The sequence below is a fragment of the Sturnira hondurensis genome, unplaced genomic scaffold, assembly GCF_014824575.4.
Source record: "Sturnira hondurensis isolate 20B ecotype Veracruz unplaced genomic scaffold, ASM1482457v3 Scaffold0013063, whole genome shotgun sequence".
NCBI classification, from domain to species: domain Eukaryota; kingdom Metazoa; phylum Chordata; class Mammalia; order Chiroptera; family Phyllostomidae; genus Sturnira; species Sturnira hondurensis.
In genome coordinates, this window is record NW_028085694.1 from 4,557,198 (window position 1) to 4,581,104 (window position 23,907).

A 23,907-nucleotide genomic window follows, 5' to 3' on the forward strand; every position below is an offset into this window, starting at 1 on the left:
TTGAGGGAGAATACACTGGTACAGCTCTTTAGAAAGGTAATTTCCAGTATTTATTAAAATTACAAGTGTCCATCACCTTATGACTCAGCAAAACCACTTCCAGAATGACAGTTGAGTGTATAAAAGATTGTATGTGAACATTCGTTGCAGTGGTGTTTGTGAAAGCATAATATTTGAAGCAGCCTAAAGGTCATTAATAGATTTAAGATTAAATAAATTATAGTACATCCATACGATTCAGGCACATTAAATAGAATACTGTTCTGGAATGGTAGATCTTAACCTGAGGTACATCACAATATTATGACTCATGCCATACGAAACAAACATGCGTTAGTAAAGTTAGCCAAATTAGCTAATTATGAGGGAAGGATACAAGCTGTAAGCAGCCAGACTACTTATGGTAGTCTGTGTTCAGAATGACAAGTGCCAACCAGGTAGCTCCCATCGGCAGAGAGGGAGCCTTCCAGACTTGGGTGTCCTTAACTTTTACTCTCCAATAGTCACCCACAGAGTCTTGGTAACTGACTTCCTCTCTTTGCCTAAATGAAGTTAAAATGCCAGGTTTCTGTACTGTGAGTGTCGTCCCACAGGACTTTCTCCAAAGACGGGGATGTTCTGTGTCTGCAATACACAGTGCAGCGGTCGCTGGCTGCATGTAACTGCGGTGGTGAGCACTTGGAGTGTGGCCATTGTGACTGGGAGCTGAACTTTCGGTTGCAATTAATTTAAATTTAAATAGCCAATGTGTCTGTGGCTACTGCATTTGACTGCAGATGTAGACAGACCCAGATAACCTTGTAAATATGTCTTTAAACAAGGTGTTTCTCAGTTATCTTCCTGCTGAGAAGTTCCACTGGAGGGCTTGTAAGAATGTCCAGTTAGGGTTGCATTGCCGTGGGCATCTCAAAGGGAAGCTCCTCTGTCAGCCTTTTCTCTCCTTGTAGCACACTGAGAAGGTATCAAGATAGTAAATTAAACAAGTTATGCGGACTGTATTTTCCCATTTTAAACAACCTACATTCTATGATGTTTTAAACATATATATCTAGTATTAAAAAATTGAAAAGCCAGATACCAAAATGTTAATACAATGTATTTCTGGGGGGTAGACGCACTGAGGGAGGGGACAGAAAGCGGTGACATTCTGTGTCAGTTTTTCTTTTGCTTTTGTGTTTCTATATATATTTCAAGTTAAAATAATCTTTTTAAAAGTGGGATAATGACAGGGAGACCAGTGTTTCCCGAAGCCTGTCCCTCCCCCTCTCCCCCTTACCAGCTATTCTCTGTCCCTGTTGTAAATCTTCATTGTACTTGGCTGTACTTAGGATCTGCCTTGAGAGGCCTCTCTAGGAATTTTTTCTGCCTCTTTAAAAGCTAGGGGGCGTGTCTTGTTTTATAGCCACCTCACCTATGAAAGCCTTTTCCTCAGCATTTGTGAATTTGATTCATTTCTAGGCACTTTGATGAACTCTGTCAATAGCAAGCTGACGTCCTTCTGTACCCTTCTTTCTTTATGAGCTACGTGTGTTTATTTGAACAGCAGCAACAAATTAAGACAATGGTGTTCTGGTTTTTAACACGTGCTATAAGAAGTTCTGAAAACCATTGTATGGGTTGATTAAATGATGTGTGTGAATAACAATAATATTTGTGAATTGGAAGGCAGCTTTCATGTTTAGGGTTGTCATACTCAATTGGGTTTATAAATTTTGAGTAAAAATAAATGCTTGCTTATTAACTACTGGCAAGTACTTAGGCCAGTATTTCTACTTCTCCTGTGGGTATTGGCTCTAAGAATACTTGGAGTGAGTTGTCTGTGTGTAATCCTTCCCTCTAGTTCTCAGATGTGCGGCCACATCTCTGTACTTACCATACACTGTTATGTAGAGTGAGTGGAAGCACTAATGTGAGAGCCTAGGTTTTTATTACAGTTTGTGTGCCTAGTTACCCTTCCTTTGAGCTGCTTTGTTTCTTCTGTTTTCACGAAATTGAAAGGTACTGTATTTGCTTTGTGCTTTTAAAAAGTAGTAAGATATCTCATCTCCATCAGAGAGCGTGTTCAAGTCCTATAGTTTGCACTTGTCCAAAGAGTTATAGTGATTCTTCTACACAGGTAATTAATTAAAAGACACATATATTTTGGGCAAAAGAATTCATAGCTTGAATTTTGACTCTCGGAGAAAGTAAAGGATGATCAAAAGTAGAGCAAGTTTATCGTGCAAAACTGCCCACTTTCCCGGAGGCCCCGAAAGGTGGCGCAGGAAGGCTGGGCCCGGGCAACGATGAGCAGGGGGCCCAGTGTTGACGCTTGTGTGGGAAACTGGTAGTCTTGTGTCTTGCTGTGGTCATGACCACGTGTGTCTTTTTCTTTTCTCAATTGTTTTGTTCATTAAGAGGCTTTTTTTTCCAAAACAGACTCTAATTCCTCAAATACAAAGAAAAGAGCAGGGTGACCCTGGGAGAAGGAGCGGAGGGCAGCTTCCAGCAGTGTTGGTTCTGTGACCACGTTGTTCCCTTTGCCAGAGGGTAACTTACATGCTCACACCCAGAAGTAATATTTGAATAATAAGGAAACACGTTTTTGTAAAGCTTTTCATTTTTGTGAAGTTAACCTCCCTGAATGTATGGCTTCTTTTCATGCTCATCCATAAAAACAAGCATAACAAATGCACACACCGTGAACGCCAGTCATCAAGCAAGCCAGCAATGGAGGTACTGAGCTTTAACATAAGCAAAGATTTTTTTATTTGGGTTTTTTAAGTGTTTTGTCTATTTAATCAATAGCATTAGAATTAAGTGAAATATTTGCAGTTCACAGAGATACAGGATGGAAGTAATCATTGGGACAAACTTAAATGTGCTTAGCTGATTTCACTTATATATAATACATATAAATATGTAATATTATATAAGTATATATAAAACATATAAGAATATACAAAAATAACTTTTCTCAGAGATTGACTGCAATATTTATTTTGACAACAAGAGAGCTAGTGAGTTGGAAAGCACGCTGAGAAAACTTCTAAAGCTGTACACGTTGATATTACAGTTGGTATTAGATCGTGGAAAGAGGCACTGGACGTGCACCTGTGTGGACTTGGGCTCAGTACTGTCTGCCCTTGACTCGGGACTGGTGACTGCTCAGGACTTCCCTGAGATTCGGAACGTGAAGCGTGGGAGGGGTCTTGTGAGGAAGGGAGAAACTCGGGAAGGGGCTGTGGCCTTAGAAGTTGTAAAAGGCAACCTGATTTTTTTCTTTTCTACTAAGGATCCTAATACCAAGCTGTTTCTCTGATGTACTTTATTAAACTAAGAATTCCTCACATGTAGAACAATTTCGGGTAGAATGTATAGAAATGATGTATAAAAATGTCTCTTGGGTTGTAACAAATTGACCATTTGACTGTCCGTTGAAACCTGTGCTATTGCTTTATAAAGCTAGAAACTGTGTCCAGGAAAACAAAAAGAAACCTAGAAATGTGGGTCAGCTGTGCAGTGTAGAATTAGATTATTATAAAAAGTTGCCTATTACAAGGTCAAGGACTTAACTAATTTACACTTAGATGTGGATTAAATGGATCTGCCCTTCTTTTGGCTGTGATAATAGTCAATGATCACTGGCAGGCTGTGTGAGTTCAGCAGACATGAGACCAAATTAGCAGGGAAAGAGATTTATAAGAGTAAACACCCAAGAATGACACAGGGACAGGAGGGTTTGAGTAGGGCAGGTAGAGCCTCTAGACCGCAATGTATGACTGACACCGGTGAGTGAAACGCAGCAGGAGTGAGGAGGAAGAACCTCAGACTTCAGTGAAGTTTGGAGAAAGCCCCGTCCTGCTGATGGGGAGCCCAGAGCAAAGACTGCTTTGTGGGAGATCGAACTGGGTGTAAATGGTCCCTCTCTACTATCCAGCTGTGCTCGGTCCTTGGCCGAGGGCAGTTTGGGGAGAGCGTAGGCTTGGCTTGAGTGTTGCAGTGATCCTGAATGGAGAAGCTGTCTGTTAACTGCACCCTTAGAAACAGGTCAATTCAAATTGCATGTCGCCTTGGCTGCCACTAAGGCTGCTTGGGGTATGATTTAATTTGACATTTATTGGTTGCCAGCTTTGTACATAAACTGTGATAGGCACTATTGGGGATTTAGAGAGTTGTTTCTTCATTTATTGATTTGCTTATTCAACCATGCATTGAACAATATTAATTGAAAGACTGCCATGTCCTGAGCACTGTGCAAGGTGTGGAATGCCCAAGACTCATCTAAATCTCATAATTCCATTTAGAGACCATGGTTCAAATATGTGTCTCCAGGAACAAAGCATTTGCTGGTTGCTCATTAGAATGTTGTAAACCTCTAAGATAAGAATGCCCTACACAAAAGCCTTATTTCAGATTTTCCATAATGGATGTAAAAGTTAGAGGTCAAAGATGTAGGAATTAAAGACTGAAAAGAATCTCCATCAGGGGAAAAGGAAACAGCTAACCTTATTTGATATCATGCTGTGGTAACTTCACACTGGCATGATTTAGCTTTCTGCCAAGAATGCAGTTGCTTTATATAGTTTGTAAGGAATATATGAAGTATAAAAACACTGCAGTGTTTTTGGTTTGTGAGGAATGCGAGATTTGCTGAAAAGTTTGTTCTCTAGGCATGAACTAAGATCGGAGGATGAAGAGAAATAAGTAATGATATTAAGGTTTGCATTTACTTTAAGGCTCTAAGATATCCTTGTTTATCAAGTATATTTTTAAAGGTTTTATTTTTATTTATTTGTCTTTAGAGAGGAAGGGAAGGAGAGAAGGAGAGAAATATCAATGTATGGTTGCCTCTCATGAGTCCCCTTTTGGGAACTGGCCTGCAACCCAGGCATGTGCCCCGACTGGGAATCGAACCGTGATTGTGTGGTTCGCAGGCCCGTGCTCAATCCACTGAGCTACACTAGCCAGGGCTATCAAGTATTTTTTTAATCTAAGTAATCATTTAGAGAAAAATATCTACTGTAGTTGATTTTGCATGCATTTTAGTGTTATTATTTCCCATTTCTTTTTTTATTTGCGCTGACATAGATGCTGTACAGAGCTGTTTGCTCTGCATCAGCAAAGACGCCTTTACCCTATAGCCATGGCTGCCATGTGCATCGTTACTACGGTAGTAGTCCCTTTAATGTTACTTCTAAACCTCCCTCATCTCATGCCATGATTTTAATTTAGGACCAACTGTTCAGCCATATGGAGCAGTTTGTCATTCAACATCTGTATGTTCTTGCAAAAATATCAATTTTTGTGCTTTATGACTTCAAATGTGCTATATTTCATATGGAGAAGACAAATCGTGTCATCTTATTAATATTTTCATTAACTGAATCTTCCATTTATTTTTTTTCCTTTGGAGGGCATAATGTTGGATTGGGGGGGTACTTTTAAAAGTCCCAATGTCAGGAAGTGGGTGCCTATATTCTGGAAGCTTGCCTCATCTGAATCCACCGGTAAACACAAACGGTACCTTGCTGACCACTTGTTTTTGTATTTTACAAATTATTTATCTTCCACCCATTTTCTTCTAACCCCGAAGCACCCAGAAATCCAACACAGAATTACAAAAAGAACGGGCACTGATTTACCTCATCCGAGTGTGATTTCTTGCCTCTCTGGTCTCGGCTTTTCTAAAATTACTTAGTGGGTGTTTTGCTAAAGGAGGAATTGTCTCCCCATCTGTATGGTCTTTTAAGCAAACTAGTCCTTATGCCAAGGCCCTGATGGGGTGCGAGCCTGGGCAGCCTTGTTCATGCATAGGGACCCCACCCATCTTCCCAAGCATTACTTAACTAGAGGTGACTTTGAATCTCAGCAGAAGCAATTTGATTTTCTCCAAGGCTTTGCTGTTGGTGCCAGGACAGGTCACGTTCATTCTGTGTTAGGCAGTGTCTGAGAGCACAGGTGTGGTTACACACCTGTCTGTGTGTGAGTGGTGCAGTCTCGGGAAAGTTACTTATCTGCTCTATGCCTGAGTTTTCTCATCCATAAAATTGAGATCCAAAATGTTTTCAGAACCAAATTTTTTTTTCATAACCATTGGGCTGAAAAACTAACCCACCTGAACTCATTGGGTGATGATGACCTGACAGAAAGCTAGGTGCTACTTTCATCTGTCTCAAGGTTCTTGGAAAGGGACTATGGGCCCCTGTATCTGCCCCTGTTTTTGTTCTAAGGACTAAATGGATTGCTATGTGGAACAGTGCTCAGAAAAGTGCTTAGAGAGTGCTTGGTTCTGGGTCAGCACTCAGTAAGTGTTAGCTCTCATTTTCACCTTGTCTGTATGGGTTTTGCTTTCTCACAAGGAACAATTTTACTAAGACAAACACCTACTAAGTTCTATACCTATCTTGAACCTGGGGAACATGGTAAGTTTATTATCAGAATGGGCATAAGTCCTTTATGTAGATAAGTTTCCATTAATTAGACAGAAAATTAAAATAAGGTGAGATATTATTAATAGGAAAGAACTGGGCATTGGGGAATCGTACGGTAGTTCAGTGGTGGGTAAAAGTCTCCCTGAAGAAGTGGTGTTTGGGTTAAGATAGAGAAGTTCACTGGGTGAACAGGCAGGGGAAACTATTCCAAGCAGAGGAAAAAGCTACTGAAGGCTCACAGGAGAAGTGAGGGCTCGGGGTCCTTCGCTCCCTTCTGCTGCCTGTCCTCATGCACTCCAAATCACAGGTCTCCCAAGCTCACTTCGCTCCCAGACCGGAGTTTGCCTCCTAGGGGAGGCTCCTTTAAACTGAAGGTGGGTTTGGCTGAGGTGGGGAGACGTGGTGGGCAGAAAATGCAGCAGACTATAAGTGAACAATAAGGTAATTAAAAAAATAAAACTGAAGGCTAAGAGAAGTGAGGGAGAATGTATGTTCTCAGTGGGGTGGCCTAAAAAAGGAGGAGCAAGTTCCTGGGTTGCCCGGTCCCTGCTAATCTCACCAACCTGGAAAATCACTCCTCAGGCTGAGATGCTTGTGGGGGAACCGGAGGCCTGAGGGTTTACCCATGTCCCCAGTGGAGGAGACCACCATGGACAGGCTAGGAGTGGAGCAGAAGCATTCTCCACCCCTAACCACCTGGTCTCTTCCAGAAGTTGCTGCTTTTAGTAATGTGTGGGTTAGGATATGAGGCCTTCCTGTCTTTAAAATCCCCTCATCTAGACTGAGAATAAAACATATGCACTCTGGTGGCCAGGGGAGTCTGCTCTGAGTAGTGTGCCTAGTACAGTGGGTGGTGTTGAGCGGGCAGCCAGCACGTGTTAGTTGCCCTTCGTTGGTTTGTATGCATTGTAATGCGTTTTACCAGGAAGTGCGTTAAAAGAAATGAACGAATATCCCATCATCTCAAATGCTTTATCACTTTAAAGTTGAATAATTGTCTAATAATAGAGTGTGATATTATGGTAATGTTAAAATTCCCAGTAACATTAATACTCTTAATTTCATTGTATAGAATTCACATTTATTTTTGAGACCAATTTATTGGTTATCTTGGTTACTTTTACAGTTCTTCCTGCATTATGACTTTTGGCCTCCTATTACTCACTAATATATAGACAGTAGAAAGAAAAATTAAGAGGAGAAATCATTTAAATTTACCATTTTCCACTAGTGTTGATTCTTATATCACATCAGTCCTGAGTACTGCTTTCTATATTCAGAAGTATAAAGAGTGAAGCTACTAGCTTAGTAGAAAATTGTTTTTTAAAAGTATGAATTAAGGTATGATCTGCATATTATATCAGCAGCATTATAATTCATATTAAAGTCTTTAATATTTCTCTTTGTAACTAAGCATTCACTACTGGTAATAACATGCTTTTCTGGGACAGGTTTTTCATCAGCCACTTTATTACGGTTTGCATTGCCTCTCCTCCTCCTCCTCCCAGTCAGCTCACGCACCCTGACCTGCTGTAGGATTTGAATACAGTCCCCACTTCCCCATGGAACCGGAAGGGAAGGAATGATGCTACTCACACAGTTCCTCGTGAGAAGCTGCAGTTGATATCCCTCTATAAATGTTATTTTGAAATTTAAAAAAAACTGATTTTAAATAGATATTTATTCTGAATTTGCCTTGATCAGAGAGAACTAATGCGCTTCTTTAAATACAGCTTTTTAAAGAAAAGCAAATTAAATTCTTCTTTTATCAGCTTCCATTTGTCCATACATTTATGCCTGTGGATAAATTATATTTCACTCAGCATTTAGGTTTGCAAGTCCTTTCTCTTTTTACCTCTTACTATTAATATTTATAAGGAGTTCCTTTAATTTGATAAATGAAATAAAAAGTAGAAGAGATTCTTTGGTGAACTGAGATTAGAATAATTATATTTGTTAGTACTCATTTTTCTAAAGAGTTGGAAATATCAGCATTGCATAAATATTAAATACATGTGAGTTAGACAAAGTAACTTTTGGGGGCTTACAAATTATTCAGTACTTTTAATTTTTGTCCTGAATTAGTTCTTGTTTCATGAGACTCTCTCATTATTTGTCTGTATAGGGCCTCCTTTTATTTAGTCTTTTTAAGGTTATACCATTTATGAACCCAACACCCAAAACAAAAGATAGGATCTTGGCAAAAATCTGTATTGAACCAGATGAGTTCTCTGCAGCTCCCAGGCTCCCTGCATCTCAGTTAGCCAGTTTCCCGAATTAACTGTTCACTGGTCCCTTGCTTGCTTTCTTCATATGTTCTTATTATATCTATGTGTGTATCCCCAAATTTAGTTGTTTTTACTTGCACTAAGGAGTTTCCTACTGAAAGTAATTCCTTGTTTGTATGATGGGGGTCCCCCAGAAAACTAGAACTATCTTCTGGAAGGTGGGCAGACCCCTTGTAATACAGGCTTCCTTTGCTAGATGAGTGTTCTAGGGACCCATCTATATCAGGGTACCAGCTGGCATTGTTGTGAGAAGCTGCATTTGGATTCAGTGAATTTTTTTGGAAGACTCTTTCAACACATTTGCCCATTTCATGATAGTTAATTTATGAGCACACCTGCCCACACACTGTGCTGAGTTTTCAGCAGTTTTTGACCAACACTGGCCTGATGCCTGTATGTTACCCTCCCTATTCACCCAATCTTACCCTGAATGACTTTTTTGTTTGTTTCCCCGAATGAAAAATTCCTGAAAGGGAAACATTTTGCCAATGTGGAAGAGGTGAAACAAAAAGTGGTAGAAGGCATCAAATCTTTGTGAGCAGTTCAAACACTGAGCAGTTTAAAAATGTATTGATAAGATGTATTACATCAAATGGAGAGTACTTTAAGATGACTAAAGTTTAAACATGTAAAAATAAATACAAAATTAAAATAAATTCCAGGCTTTTTTGGGTTCCCTCTTGTATTTTTTTAACTTACCATTATGTCAGTAAGACCTGCTGTGTGATTGTAGTTCATTCATTTTGACTAGTTTATAATAGTCCAAAGCTATGAGTATACCAGTTTTTACTTATTCATTCTTCCATTGATGGCGAGTTGGGTTGTTGCTATTGTGAACAGCTGTTTGAAAATTTCTGTATATGTCTACTGTTCTTAACCTATGAGATAGTTCTCTTCGGAATAAAATTGTTGGTCTTAGGGTGTGCAAAGTTTCAACTTGAGGAGATAATGCCAACATTTTCTGAAGCCACTGTGAGTTGTACTCCCACCAACAATGTCTGAGAGACCCTGAAGATGACTATCTCTCCAGCACTTAGTATTGTCAGACTTTTAATTTTTTTCAGTTAAATGGACATGACATGATAGTATGGTTTTAATTTTTTAATCATATTTTATTGATTAGAGTATTAGAGTTGTCCCAATTTTTTTCCCCTTTGCCTCCCTCCAGCAAGCATGTCCACTTTTTCAGTACATCCCTAAGCCTTTGTTCATGTCCACAGACCATGCTTATAAGCTCTTCGGCTTCTCCATTTCCTATACTGTACCTTACACCTCATGGCTGTTCTGTAACTGCTTATTTGTACTTTTTAATCACCTCACCTCTTCACCCATTCCCCCCTTCCCCACTCCTGTCTGGCAACCATCAAAGTGCTCTCTGTATCCATGATTCTGTCCTGTTCTTGTTTGCTTAGTATGTTTTTCAGATTCAATTGTTGATAGATAGGTACTTACTGTCATTTTATTGTTCATAATGTTGATCTTTTTCTTAAATACGTCTCTTTAACATTTCATCTAATATTTTGGTGGTGATAAACTCCTTTATTTTTTTCTTATCTGGGAAGCTCTTTATCTATCCCTCAAATCTTAATGATAGCTTTGCTGGTGAGGGCAATCTTGGCTGTAGGTCCTTGCTTTTCATGACTGAATATTTCTTGCCAATCCCTTCTGGCCTGCAAAGTTTCTTTTGAGAAATCAGCTGACAGTCTTATGGGAACTCTCCTGTAGGTAACTGTCTTCTTTTCTCTTGCTTCTTTTAAGATTCTCTCTTTATCTTTAACCTTTGGCATTTTAATTGTGATGTGTCTTGTCATGGGCCTCTTTGCATCCATTTGGTTTGGGACTCTGTGCTTCCTGGCCTTGTATGTCTATTTTCTTCACCAAATTAGGGAAGTTGTCTTTCATTGTTTTTTCAAGCAAGTGTTCAATTTCTTGCTCTTTCTTTTCTCTTTCTGGCATTTCTGTGATGTTAATGTTGGAATGCTTGGAGTTGTCCCAAAGGCCTCTTACACTGTCCTCATTTTTGAAATTATTTTTTTCTTCTTGTTCTGATTGGTTGGTTTTTGTTTGCTTGAGTTCCAAATCATTGATTTAATTCCCAGCTTCATCCACTGTAAATTGTTCTTGCCTGTAAATTTTTCTATATTTCAACTAGTTATCCTTTGTTTCTGATTGGATCTTTTTTATGCTGTTGAGGTCCTTACTAAATTCCTTGAGAATGCTTATAACCAATGTTTTGAACACTACATATGACAAATTGCTTTTTTCCATTTTGTTTAGTTCTTTTTCTGGAGTTTTGATCTGTTCTTTCATTTAGTTCATGTTTCTTTGTTTCCTCATTTTGGCAGCCTCCTTGTGTTTGTTTCTGTGTATTAAGTAGAGCTGCTATGACTCCCTGTTTTAGTATCATAGCCTAATGTAGGAGGTGTTCTGTGGGGTCCATGGGCACAGTTTTCCATATCACCCTAGCTGAGTACTCAAGGTGTGCCTTTCATGTGGTCTGAGTACACCTTCCACTTGTAGTTGAGCCATGATAGCTCTTGGCTGATCAATGGGGAGGATTTACAAGGGCCAGTCATCTGCAAGGGCCAGCTGTTACAACTGACCACCAACCTAGCCTCTCTGTGGAGGATCAGCTATGTTGGGGAAGGGTGGTGGTGCTTCACTGTGGTCTGTAGCTGTCCACTGGGTGTGCAGCCCTGGGGATTCCCCGGGTGGTACAGGCCAAAGTCAGCCCCCATCTGTGTTCTGCCCGGGGTTGCCCTGCATGAGCTACTAAGCAACCTGAGATGGCTGCTACTGGTGCTGGGCTTGGAGGTTTCCAGGAGAAGCCAAGCTGTGAACCTAGTCTGGCTGCTGCTAGTGCTGGGCCTGGGACCATTTAGCAAGAGGCATAGGGGCTGGGGTCTCACTGAGGCTGGCTGTTGCTTATTTGAGAGAATTTAGGGAGTTGTAAAGCATGAGCCAAAATATTGTCTTAATTTTTGTTGTTTATGTTTATTGAGCATATTTATTTCCTCTTGTGAAATTCCTGTTAATGTATTTTTGTCCATTTTTCTATTACGTTGTTGGTATTTATATTAACAGTATGTTAGTCATTCTTTGTGTACACCTGATACTAATACTATGTTGGATCTGTATGTTTGAACACATTTTCCCAGTTTGTGATTTGATGTTTTATTTTCTTTAAGGTATCTCTTGATTACCAGACGTTCTTAATTTTAATGTAATCAAAATCTATTAATCTTTTATGGTCCATACTTTTGTTGTGACTTAAGTCATCTTTTTCTAGCCCAAGGTCCAAAAGATATTCACCAGTACCTTCTACTTGAATATTTAATGGTTTATGTGTTAAATGTAAGACCTTGATCACTCTAGAGTTGATTTGTGTTAATCGAGTAAAACAAGTAATCAACTTCCCTTTTTTTGTAAAGATTTCTCTTCTACAAATATTTATTTATTTATTAATGATCCTCACTTGAGGATGTTTATTGGTTTGAGAGAGACCGGGGGGGAGAAAGAGAGAGAGATCAGTGTGAGAAAGAAACATCCATTGGTTGCCTGCCTTATGCACCCCAGCTGGGGATCAAATCTGCAACCTAGGTAAGTGCCCTACCATGGATGGAACCCACAACCTTTTGGTGCACAGTGCGATGCTCCGACCAACTGAACAACATGGTTCAGGCCAGATCTTTATTTATTGATCTAATTTAAATTTAAGTTACATTTAAATTTAATTTTAATATAATTTAATTCTTTTTCAGTTTGACTTCTATTTTATTTTAATTGAATTTATTAGGGGTGAAATGTATTGGTTAATAAATTTATAGGTTTCAGGTACACAGTTCTATAATTCATCATCTGTATATTGTATTGTGTGTTCACTACACTAATCCAAATCTCCTTTCATCCCCATTTATTCGCACTATACTCTCTTCTACCTCCCCCAATCACCCTTGCCTCTGGTAATACCATACTGTTGTTTGTGAGGTTTTTTTTAGATCATTCTTTTACATTTTTCACCCAGCCCCCAAGCTCCCTTTCCTCTGACAGCTATCATCAGTCTGTTCTCTATGAGTCTGTTTCTATTTTGTTAGTTTATTTTGTTCATGAGTCCATATATGAGTGAAATCATTTGGTGCTTGTCTTTGTCTGACTGGCTTATTTTACCTAGCATAACGCTGTCCAGGTTCATCCATACTGTCATGAAGGGTAAGATTTTCTTTTTCTAGGATGAATAGTATCCCACTGTGTAAATATTCCACAACTTCTTTTGTCTACCCATCTAGTGCTGGGCACTTGGGTTGCTTCCAAATCTTGGCTATTGTAAATAATGCTGCAGTGAGCATAGAGGTACATATATTCTTTCGAATCAATATTTTGGGAGTCCTAGGAGTGGAATCAGTGGGTCAAAATGCAGTTTCATTTTTAATTTTTTGAGGTAACTCCATACTGCTTTCCCCAGTGGCTACACCACTCTGCATCCAACAACAGTGCATGAGTATTCCCTTTTCTCCGTGTCCTTGACAACACCTGTTTGTTGATTTATTAATGATAGCCATTCTGACAGGTGTGGGGTGATATCTCATTGTGGTTTTAATTTGCATTTCTCTAATGATTAGTGACATTGGGCATTTTTTATATGTCTATAGGCCATGTGTATGTCCTCTTTGGAAAAGTGCCCATCCAGCTCCTTTTTTAAATTGGATCGTTTGCTTTTTTAGTGTTAAGTTGCATACATTCTCTATAAATGTTAGATATTAACCCCTTATCAGATGTATTGGCCAAGATGTTCTCCCAACCTGTAGGTTGTTTTTCTACTTTGTTGATGATTTCCTTTGCTGTGCAAAAGCTTTTTAGTTTGATGTGGTTTCATTTGTTTACTTTTAATTTTGTTTCTCTTGCCTGAGGTGATATATAAGAAAATATTCTTATATATGCTGTGAGTAATGTCTGAGATTTTAATGCCCCAATTTTTTTCTAGGATTTTTAAGTTTCAAGATGAACATTAAAGTCTTAATCCACTTTGAGTCTATTCTTGCGTATGATGTGAGAAGGTGGTCTAGGTTCTTTTTTTTGCACCTGTCCAATATTCCCAACAGTATTTTATTGAATAAGTATCTTTAGCCCATTGTGTGTGTTTGCCTGCTTTGTGAAATATTGACTCTAAAGGTGTGGGTTTATTTCTGGGCTTTCTATCCTGTTCCATTAATCTATACGTCTGTTGTTCTGCTACCATGATGTTTTGATTACTTTGGGCTTGTAGTATGGTTTGATACGAGGCAGCCTCATTCCTCCATTTTTCTTCTTCTTTCACCATATCACTATTGCTATTTGGGGTCTTTTATGGTTCCATATAAATTTTTGTAGTATTTGTGAAATATGCCATTGGTACCTTGATAGGAATTTTACTGAATATCTAGATTGCTTTGGCTGGTATGGGCAAATGCCCATTTGCCTATATTAGCCAAATAATGTTAATTCTTAACATAACAAATAATGTTAATTCTTTCTGTCTATGAATATAGTATATGCTTCCACTTGATTGTATCTTGTCAATTTTTTTCTTCAGTGTCTTATAATTTTCTGAGTACAGGTCTTTTATATCCTTGTTTAAATTTATTCCAAGGTATTTTTTGAAGTGGTTGTGAATGGGATTGTTTTCTTAGTTTCCCTTACTGATAGTTCATTATTGGTATATAGAAATGAAACTGATTTCTGGATATATATTTTGTATGCTGCTACTTTACTGAATTCATTTATCAGTTCTAGTAGTTTTTTGGTAGAATCTGGAGGGTTCTCTATATACAGTATTGTGTCACCTGCAGATAATGACAGTTTTACTTCTTCATTTACTATTTAGATGCTTTTTATTTCTTCTTGTCTGATTGCTTTGGGTAAGACTTCTAGTACTATATTAATAGGTGTGGTGAAAGCAAGATATCCCTTTCTGGTTTCTGGTCTTAAGAGAAACACTTGTAGTTTTTTTCCCATTGAGTGTGATGTTGGCTGTGGGTTTGTCATATATGACCTTCATTTCATTGAGTTATGTTCCCTGTATTTCCACTTTTCTCAGAGTTTTTATTATAAATCAGTGGTAGATTTTATCAAATACCTTTTCTTTACCTACTACGATCATGTGGTTTTTACACTTCATTTTGTTTATGTGGTGTATCATGTTGACTGATTTGCACATATTTTACCAACCTTACACTCCAAGAATAAATCCCACTTGATTGTATTGTATGACCTTTGAAATGTTTTTGCTGGACCTGATTTGCTCATTTTTTTTGCTAATTCAGGATTTTAACATGATATTCATCAGGGATGTTAGCTGTAGTTTTCCTTCTTTGTAGTGTCTTTGTTTTTGGAATTAGGATAATGCTGGACTCATAAAATGAACTTGGAGTTTTCTCCCTTCTTGTCTTTTTTTGGAATAGAAGGAAAAATGTTAGTTCTTTTTTGCATGTTTGCTAAAGTTCCTCTATGAAGCCATTTGGTTCATGGCTTTTGTTTGTTGGGAGTTTTTTGATTACTGCTTCAGTTTTATTGGTTGTAATTCCTTGGTCCAGATTATCTGATTCTTCATCATTCAGTTTGGAAGAATTGTATGTTTCTAGGAATTTATCCATTTTGTCCATATTGTGTAATTTGTTGGCATAGAGTTCTTTGTAATATTTTCCTAGAATCTTTTGTATTTCTGTGGTGTCAGTTATTACTTCTCTTTTACTTCTGATTTTATTTATTTGGGCTTCTTTCTTTTTTCCTTGATGAATCTGCTTAAATGTTTTTTCTTCTTGTTTATCTTTTCAAAGAACCAGCTCTTGGTTTCATTGATCTTTTGTATTTTTGTTTTTAGAAATTATTTCTTTTATTTCTGCTATGATTTTTATTATGTCCTTTTTTTCTGCTTACTTTGAACTTTGTTGTTCTTTTTCAGTTTCCTTTAAGTGTATAAAGTTAGGTTGAGATTTTTCTTGTTTCTTGCAGTAGGCTTCTAATGCTGTGAATTTTTTTCTTTGGACTGCTTTTGCTGTGTGCCATAGACTTGGAGGTGTGTTTTCATTTTCTTTTGTTTCAAATTATCTTTTGATTTCTTCCTTGATCTTGGTATTAACCCAGTCATTGTTTAGTAACATGTTATTTAGCCTTCTTTTGTCTTTGTATTTTTCAGTTTTTCTCTTGTGATTGATTTTTTAGTTTCATACTATTATGGTCAGAGAAGATGCTGGCTATCATTTTAGTCTTCTTAAATTTATTGAGTCTTGTTTTGTGTACTAAAATGTGGTCTGACCTAGAAAATGTTCTATGTGCACTTGAAAAGAATGTATATTCATTCTGCTGCTTTGGGGTGATATGCTCTGAAGATATCAATTAAATCTATCTGGTCTAGTGTATCATTTAAGGTATCCATTTTCTTGTTGATTTTCTGTCTGGAAGAACTATCCATTGATGTCAATGGGGTGTTAAGTCCTCCACTGTGACTGTATTACTGTCAGTCTCTTCCTTTATATACATCAGGATTGGCTTTACATATTTAGGTGTTTATATATTGAGTGCATAAATGTTTACAAGGGTTATATCCTCTTGTTTGATTAAATTTAACCTTCTTAATGACAGTGGTTGAACTTGCTACCTATGCATATACTAATGTTTTGAATACAATGATTTATTTCTGGACTTTTAGTCTGTGCTTTTGTTCATTTATGAGTAAGTCTGTGTGTTTGTTGTATTCATCTTTTAATACTTTTATCTTTGAATTTTAGACTCACACACATATACACCTAGGTTTTGAAATATTTTGTTTTTTCTACTAGGTTTTGGACATAGTAAAAACAAGTATTCGTACAGTTCTTCCACGCATCTGGAAGGTAACTGATGTTGATGAGATATATTTATATCGGATTTTTAACCGGGTTTTTAATCGCTTACTCTGGAGTCATGGCCAGGGACTGTGGAATTGTTTCTGTGATTCAGGGTAAGTTCTAAGTTATTTTTTATTATTTTCATTTAAAATATTTTACCAAAAGTTATACAGGTATAGCTCAATGACATTAAATTTTTGTAATATCCTTTTAAAATATAGATTTTTTTACTACATGTAATTTTTAGTACTCAACTATAATTTATAGCGGTTAAGCTGAGTTCGCAGAGCTGATGATTATGAATATAACTCCACCAAACTATTTTGAATTCAGGGGAAAGAGGTGGTCTTAATTAATGGAAAATCTCAGTATCCTTAAGGTTCTTCTGCTGTTGTCTTTATGTAAACAACTTTCAAAATTATGGCTATACTCATGCTCCTCTCCAGCATTTCAGTCCTTCCAAAGCTGTCATGACCCATCATCAGGCTAGCCTTAAGATAGCTCAAACCAAACATTCCATACCTTCCTTTCCTTAGGGAATGAGTTTCCTTGTTGACTTCTCTTACCCCCATTGTTATTCTGATTGTTCAGGTTTGATGTCTCAGGCACATCTGCATCTGCCTTGTCTTTCACTGTCTTTATTCAGTCATCTGCTAAATCGTGCTAATTTTTTTGTCACATTGCCACTATGGCTACTCTAGATTATCTTTCATTGTTCTTAACAATTATCAAGTACTTACTACGTGTTCAGTACTTCTGGAGGTACAAAGTTGAATCTAACATAGATCCTTCCCTCAAAAGACATTAAAAAAACTATGGGAATAGGACCACTATACTACTCACTATGTGCTAGGCATTGTTCTAAACACTATGTGTATTAAGTGATTGAATCCTCATAATGTGACTTTGAAGGAATCCTCTGATTGTCTCTATTTTATAGACAAGGAAACTGAGGCAAAGGTAGGTTCTAAAAACCTAGTACACGGGGATTTGACCTCAGAGACCCAGATTTCATGCCTTTAGCCAGTTGGCTCTGCTGTCTCTAGTAGACAAAATAAGATTATATACAAAAATAATGATCATAAAAGAAACAGAGATAAGGTATAGGATCTCAGAGAAGGGGAGCCTTTTTGTGATAGAAGGTAGAATTAATAGATTTCCAGGCATTTTTTGCCTTCAATTTTTTTGTTTCCTTTGCCCACCCTAGTCTCAGGGTCATTTCCTAAAATGTATAGTGAATTCCATCATTTATCATGAAAGTCTAAACTTATCTAGAGGCACAAGACTCTCAAATATGCTGGTTCTTTCTTATTTCTCTAGTTTTCTCCTCATTACTTTCCTCCTTGAACTCTGTTTTAGAAAAAGAAACTCATTATTTTTCAAATATCTTAAAAGTGTGCCTTTTCTTTCTCTCAGCTGTTGAATGTCATGCCGTGGAGCATCTGACTGGGTTGCTTGCTCCAACCCTAGTCCCTCAGTGCCCTCTGCATTATTTAAACCCTGTGTAAAGACTCAGACTATACACTTCTTTTGTGAAATTTTAACAAACAACGTCGGTCTGAAATGACCTCTCAATGTCCACCATTTAAATAGTCTGGTCATTTAGTACTGAATCGTGCATAGCATTTGCAGACTCATTCTCACCATTGTGATTATCCTCAGCGGCCATTCACCAACACGGAGAAATCGTAAGGTGCTCTGGGTTGTAATGAAATCTGAGAATAATCCAGGCTATAAATTATTTCTACAGAGACTTAAGTGAAATCTTTGGACTGTGCTCCATGGCCCCTTAGTTGATATAGAAGTTCTCTCAATGTGAATTCATAATTGGAATTTCTGTTTGTTTATTGATTCATTGTTTGGAATGCCACATATGACTGTCAGCTACTCTCCACCATGGAAGGCAGTGAGGCAGTGAGGCAGTGAGGCAGTGCGGCAGTGCGGCAGTGCGGCAGTCTGCTACTGATACCGGAGCTGATGACTTTGAGTCCCTGAGATAATGCCCAATGCCAGACCCTGATGAAGCTCATCAAGGGTGAGCATTGGTGATTCATTGGTGAATTCATTGCTGCTAGAGCTTCTTTTTCATGAACTATTTTGGTAATACACTCTAACTTAAATGAGAATTTTTTTCACTTGCCCCTGGCAAAATACTCTTCCTACTTTCTGTGGTGGTGTATGTGACGACTAAATAATGATAATGAGACTATCATTTATTGAAGGCTTACTAAATGCCTAATACCATTTTACAATGTAAAATATTATTAAAATCACCACAATAATATTTTGGATAATCTATTATTATTATTGCCATTGTGTAGATAAGGAATTTGAAGCATAAAGAGACTATATAACTTGCCCAAGTTCTCATAGTAACTAGGTGAGCCTGGATTGAAATCTAAGTTTTTTGAGTCATCAAGAGCTCAAGCCCTCAACACTATGCTTCATTAAGTCCCCTCAAAGTAGCCCTGAGAGCGGTTGCAAAATTTGCTTTATTGAAAGTCCATGGCATTAGTCAAATCCTGTTCCCACTGCCCCTGGGCAGGTAGAGTGGAAGTAGCTTTGAATCCATTTATTTTTTAACTTGGTGGTTTGTAGAGGTGAGTTTAATACTGGGTTTTATTTTGCAGCTTTACAAGTGAGTTTCTTAGACTTCCTCAGGTTCATGAAGTCAAATGGTGTTGTGTATATTTGATTCTCAGTGTGGGCCCAGAAGAGTCCTACTTGTCTTTAGATCATATCTGGTCGATGTATGCACCTTTAACTTTGGCCTAACAGCCTGACTACTAAGTCAGGATAGAATTGTTCTCTTAGTTTAGGTCCTTAGTTTAGTCTTTCCTTAGTTTAAGGGAAAGACTTTAATAAGAGGTTGCAGTTATCTTTCATAGTTAGGTGCAAGACTTTGGAACAATATAATCCAAATAACTCTGGGCGTACCTGATTACTGCCTCTACCTGCCAACAGCCCAACAATAAAACAATGAGTAAACCATTCCCTGTCTACACCTAGAAATATCAAAGAATGTGGTAGATATTTATGGTAGGTCTCTTTGGAATTAGCCTGGAGGTTATACTAATGCATCAAATAGAAAACATCTTTGTCCCTCTCTTTTGCACTTCCAGTCTGCTGAAGTCCGTGCTTAGTAACCCCCCTTTTCTTTTTAATCATCACACGCAGCCTGCTAGGAGTGTTGTATTGCCCCACATTCTGAATGTGTTCTCTCCAAGGAAATGGCTCTTAGAATTGTCCCCTGTGGTTTTTTAAAAAATACTTTATTTATTTAGTTTTAGAGAGAGGGGAAAGGAGGGAGAAAGAGAGGGAGAGAAGCATTGAGGTACAAGAGATACATCAGTTGGTTGCCTCTCCCACGCCCCCAACCGGGGACCTGGCCTGCAACCCAGGCACATGTCCTGACTGGGAAATGAACAAAAGACCTTTTGGTTCACAGGCTAGAACCCAGTTCACTGAGCCACGCTAGCCAAGGTGTGTCCACCATGTTTTACTGGGATAACAGAAGTCTAGATTTTTGGGGACTCAAACAAGGCCTGAGAGCTTGGGAAGGATGGCCAAAGGAAGTAACGTTTCAGCTGAGATTTGCAGGAAGAGGAAAAGTGGGTGTTTTCTACATAAAGCGAAGAGGAGGGTGCAGGGGCCAGCATGGGAGGAGGAGTGTTGTGTTTGGAAAAGCCCTCTTTCTTCTCAAAACCCTGACATGCAAACCCCGAAGAAGATAATCTGGCTTGGACCCTTTGGCCAAAGGCATTTTCCTTGTGGAAGTTTCTCATGGAAAAGCTTTTCTTTTAGCATCTTCCACAAGGCATTTTCCTTGTGGAAGTTTCTCATGGAAAAGCTTTTCTTTTAGCATCTTAGCATCTTAGGGGAAGGGGAAATTGTAAGGAATATTCTAAGGCAGTCAGTCTGCTTCTAGGCTGAACTCTCTGCCTACTTGAAAATGTATGTATAACATGTGGGCTACTTAAAATGATGTGAATCTTATTATTCTGATAAGACTTTCATTTCAATGTGTTTTTGTTTGTGCTTTTCAGCTCATTACTCTTTCCGATGCTGATTACCCAATTGGCATAATACAGATGGTTTTTACCTTCCTTTTTCCCTTCTTGTCCTTAACTTTGGGCCACTCATGCATCCACTAGGCTTCTTCCAGTGAAGGAGAGAGAAATGTGTCAGTTTCACCACCGATAACTGCATTATTAAATATTTTGATGAGAAAGGACATGAAAATTACTGCATTACTGCATTACATGAAGCTTTTCAAGTCTCCAAATTTCATTAATAACTCCCCTTTGTTGTTAGAGGTGTTCACTCTCCTGTATCTTATTAATAATATACGACTAACCAAAGTCATTTAATTTTACTTTATGTTTCTCTGAGGATTTAGGTGTTCCAGAAAGAACTTTTTAACCGTCTAATTTTTCTTTTTGAACTCATGGATTGCAGTTCTTCCATTTCCTTGGAATTTAGATTTAGAAAGCAGACAGATGAAACCCCGGGTTCTTTGATAAAAGCACTGCAATTTTTAATTATTTCCACATCCTTCGCCTTCTTAAAAAGTTTGCGTAGCATCGAAATTGAGATACTGTAGTGTTACAGGAGCATTTCACATTTACTCAGCTGTGCCAGGGGATGGGGTAGGAAGTGGGGTCTCAGTTGAAGGACAAGTTTCCTTTGTGTAGAGGGGGCGCCATTAGCCTAGTACTAAACGAAGCAAGTTCTGTTCATTTTCCTTTTTCTTTATGAGGGTTCTGGCATGCTGACACTTAAATATAGATAACAGAGTAGAATGTGGTCTTCAGCCAGTGGTGGTGAACATACGTGCCAAAAATAGGTAAAGGCCCTTGATCTGCACATTTATTTTAAATATTTAAGGAAGAATGAGAGCATGAGAAGCCAAAGCTGCTCAGATTGTACCTCACATATTGTTCAGAATGTTTACATCAGAGTGTCATAGAAGAAGCTCTCTTATCTTTCTTCCATTTTACTTGTCCTTTTCTTACCTCTGAAAAAAATTATCATGTTGTGAGTGGCCTGATAGTAGATCTAATCAAGTGGTTCTGAAGGATCAAAAAATAAGTAGAGGGGCGGTTTTCGGGAGAGGTTAATTTTTGCAGAAATACCCAGAATTCTGATGGAGAGAAAACTGTCAGAACACAGGATACTTTCTGAGTGTATTTATATTTATGTGAAATTTTTATTTCTCTGGGCTCAGACATATAGGGCCTGCTAGATTGACTTATTAATTATAAACATATTCCTTAATTAATTGGTGTTTTTAGTATTTTTCTTGATCAAATTAGGTGAATTGGATACATACACACATATAAACATATAAACTTACCGTTTTACTTATATTAAGAAATATATATTAAGTAATATTTTTAGAGTTAATTTAGCTAGCATATTACTGTTGATTCCTGAACATCTCAGAACATGCAAGAAAATTTATTCCTTTTAATCAACTCATTTGAACCTTATACTTTTAGGAGAACCTGTCATCATTCAGTGATGACATACATGCTGTCTTTTTGAGACCATGTTTCTCCTGAAAAGAAGTAGTCTTTCTAATTAAAAATCACTTTATGAATTTCTAAAGCATTTAAAAGAATTACAAACATATCAAATATCCACAGAAGATTGGAAATGGAGTCTTTGAATTTCCCACTGGGAAGTCTATTTCTTCGGAAAAATATTTTCCTTAATATTTCTTTTCTTCCTGAAAATATGCTCTTTTCTCTTTCTAAGGCTAAGCAAATTCATTTATATAAAAGGAGATTTGAACCATTACCTAGCCTCAAACTAAACTTTGCCCTTTGGGCTTGAGAAGAGTTTCATTTACACTAAGAAAAAAATTCATTCCCTTTCTCTCTCTCTCTCTCTGTCTCCTGCTGGTGGTGGTGGGTGGTAAGTAACAAGGTATATCCTGATTTGGACCATGACAGTAAACTTGAGAATTGTGAATATACACACACGTGTGCACACAAACTCAAGTGAAGTTCACCGAGAATGTCAGAACGTGAACGCTCACTACTGCCTACTCTGGTATAAGCCGAGTGAGGACCCCACCTTTGGGGTTGCAGTGGGACAGCGTTGGTTGGGATAACATTACTTCTAGCTACGGAACTCTAAGAATATCATGCACATAATTATATCTGAAGGTTTTGAAAGGAGTGGTCATAATTAAGGGATTAACCTAAATTCTCCTAGTGCAAAGAGGTCACAAATATACTTTTAAATCTTTTTTTTGTGGGATTATTATTAACATAAAGGTACATAAAGTTTCCTAGAAAACCTAAATTCCTGGAATACCTAAATTTTGAGAGATTAGCTCAGTATTTTACAAACACTTTAGTACAGAGTAGCTCAATTTTTTTTAGGAATTGTTGGCAAACCATCCTTTCATTTACCCACAGTTGGCAGCAGTGGTCTTTATAGACATTAAATGTCTATGAATTCTATGTTGTTTTTTAATATCAAGATTATTTACTAATATATATTTTATACCTTTCAGTCATTTGTAGTCATTTCAAGTGTGTGAACCTATTTCTAGTTTTTCTTATTGCTTTGTTGCTAGGTAGGTGATATAGCTGGTTGCCATTTTTAACAGCCTCATGAGGTCATGTCTGTTTCCATGCCAACAGATCCTCTTGGGAGAGTATTTTCAGTAAAAGCCCTGAGGTGGTGACTCCTTTGCAGCTCCAGTGTTGCCAGCGCCTGGTTGAACTATGTAAACAGTGCCTGCTAGTGGTTTACAGACACGCGACTGATGCAAGAGGATCACTCTCAGGCATCTATACTGATTGGGGTAATTCCAGGTACTTGTTTATGTTGCCTAGACTCTGTGAGTTTTATACTAAGTGACGCCATTATGCAATTTGAAATTGAAAGGCTTTTTTTTATATGGCTAATGAAAAAGCTAAAGACTGAAAATTCATACACACCCTTGCCTACAAAAGAGTTTGAATTTGCACAAGCGTTACCTTTAAAGGACCATACAAACCTGAAGGGGATGGCAATAATGAAAATGAGATTATTGGGTTTACATACTTTTGCTTTTATAAGCCAAGTAAGAACAGTTAAAATTGCTAATAAATTAACTTTTTTCCCCAGTAGGGCTATTTTAACATTTATTCTTAAGCTTAACAGTTGAGAAGATGCCTTTAGTTTAATTTGTGTATGCTTCAGTATGCTTCTACTACTCCTTTCATAGCCAAACAAATCAGTGGGAGATGTATTTTGTTAAGTTCTATTTAAAAATTGAATTTTTATAAATGTTACCCACTTTTAGGTAGTTTCCGAAAGCATAAAAATAATATTGTTATTAAGTTG

General features: G+C 37.7%; 1 protein-coding gene across 1 annotated transcript in view; it reads left to right on the plus strand.

The window, feature by feature from the left end:
• The window catches only part of TTLL7 (tubulin tyrosine ligase like 7), a 96,525-nt gene that overhangs the window by 56,289 nt on the left and 16,329 nt on the right, over positions 1-23,907 (plus strand). Inside the window, exons 18-19 of the mRNA XM_037060985.1 lie at positions 16,516-16,676; positions 23,220-23,393. Of these exons, the coding sequence (XP_036916880.1) occupies positions 16,516-16,676; positions 23,220-23,393 (335 nt within the window). The remainder of the gene's footprint in view (positions 1-16,515; positions 16,677-23,219; positions 23,394-23,907) is intronic.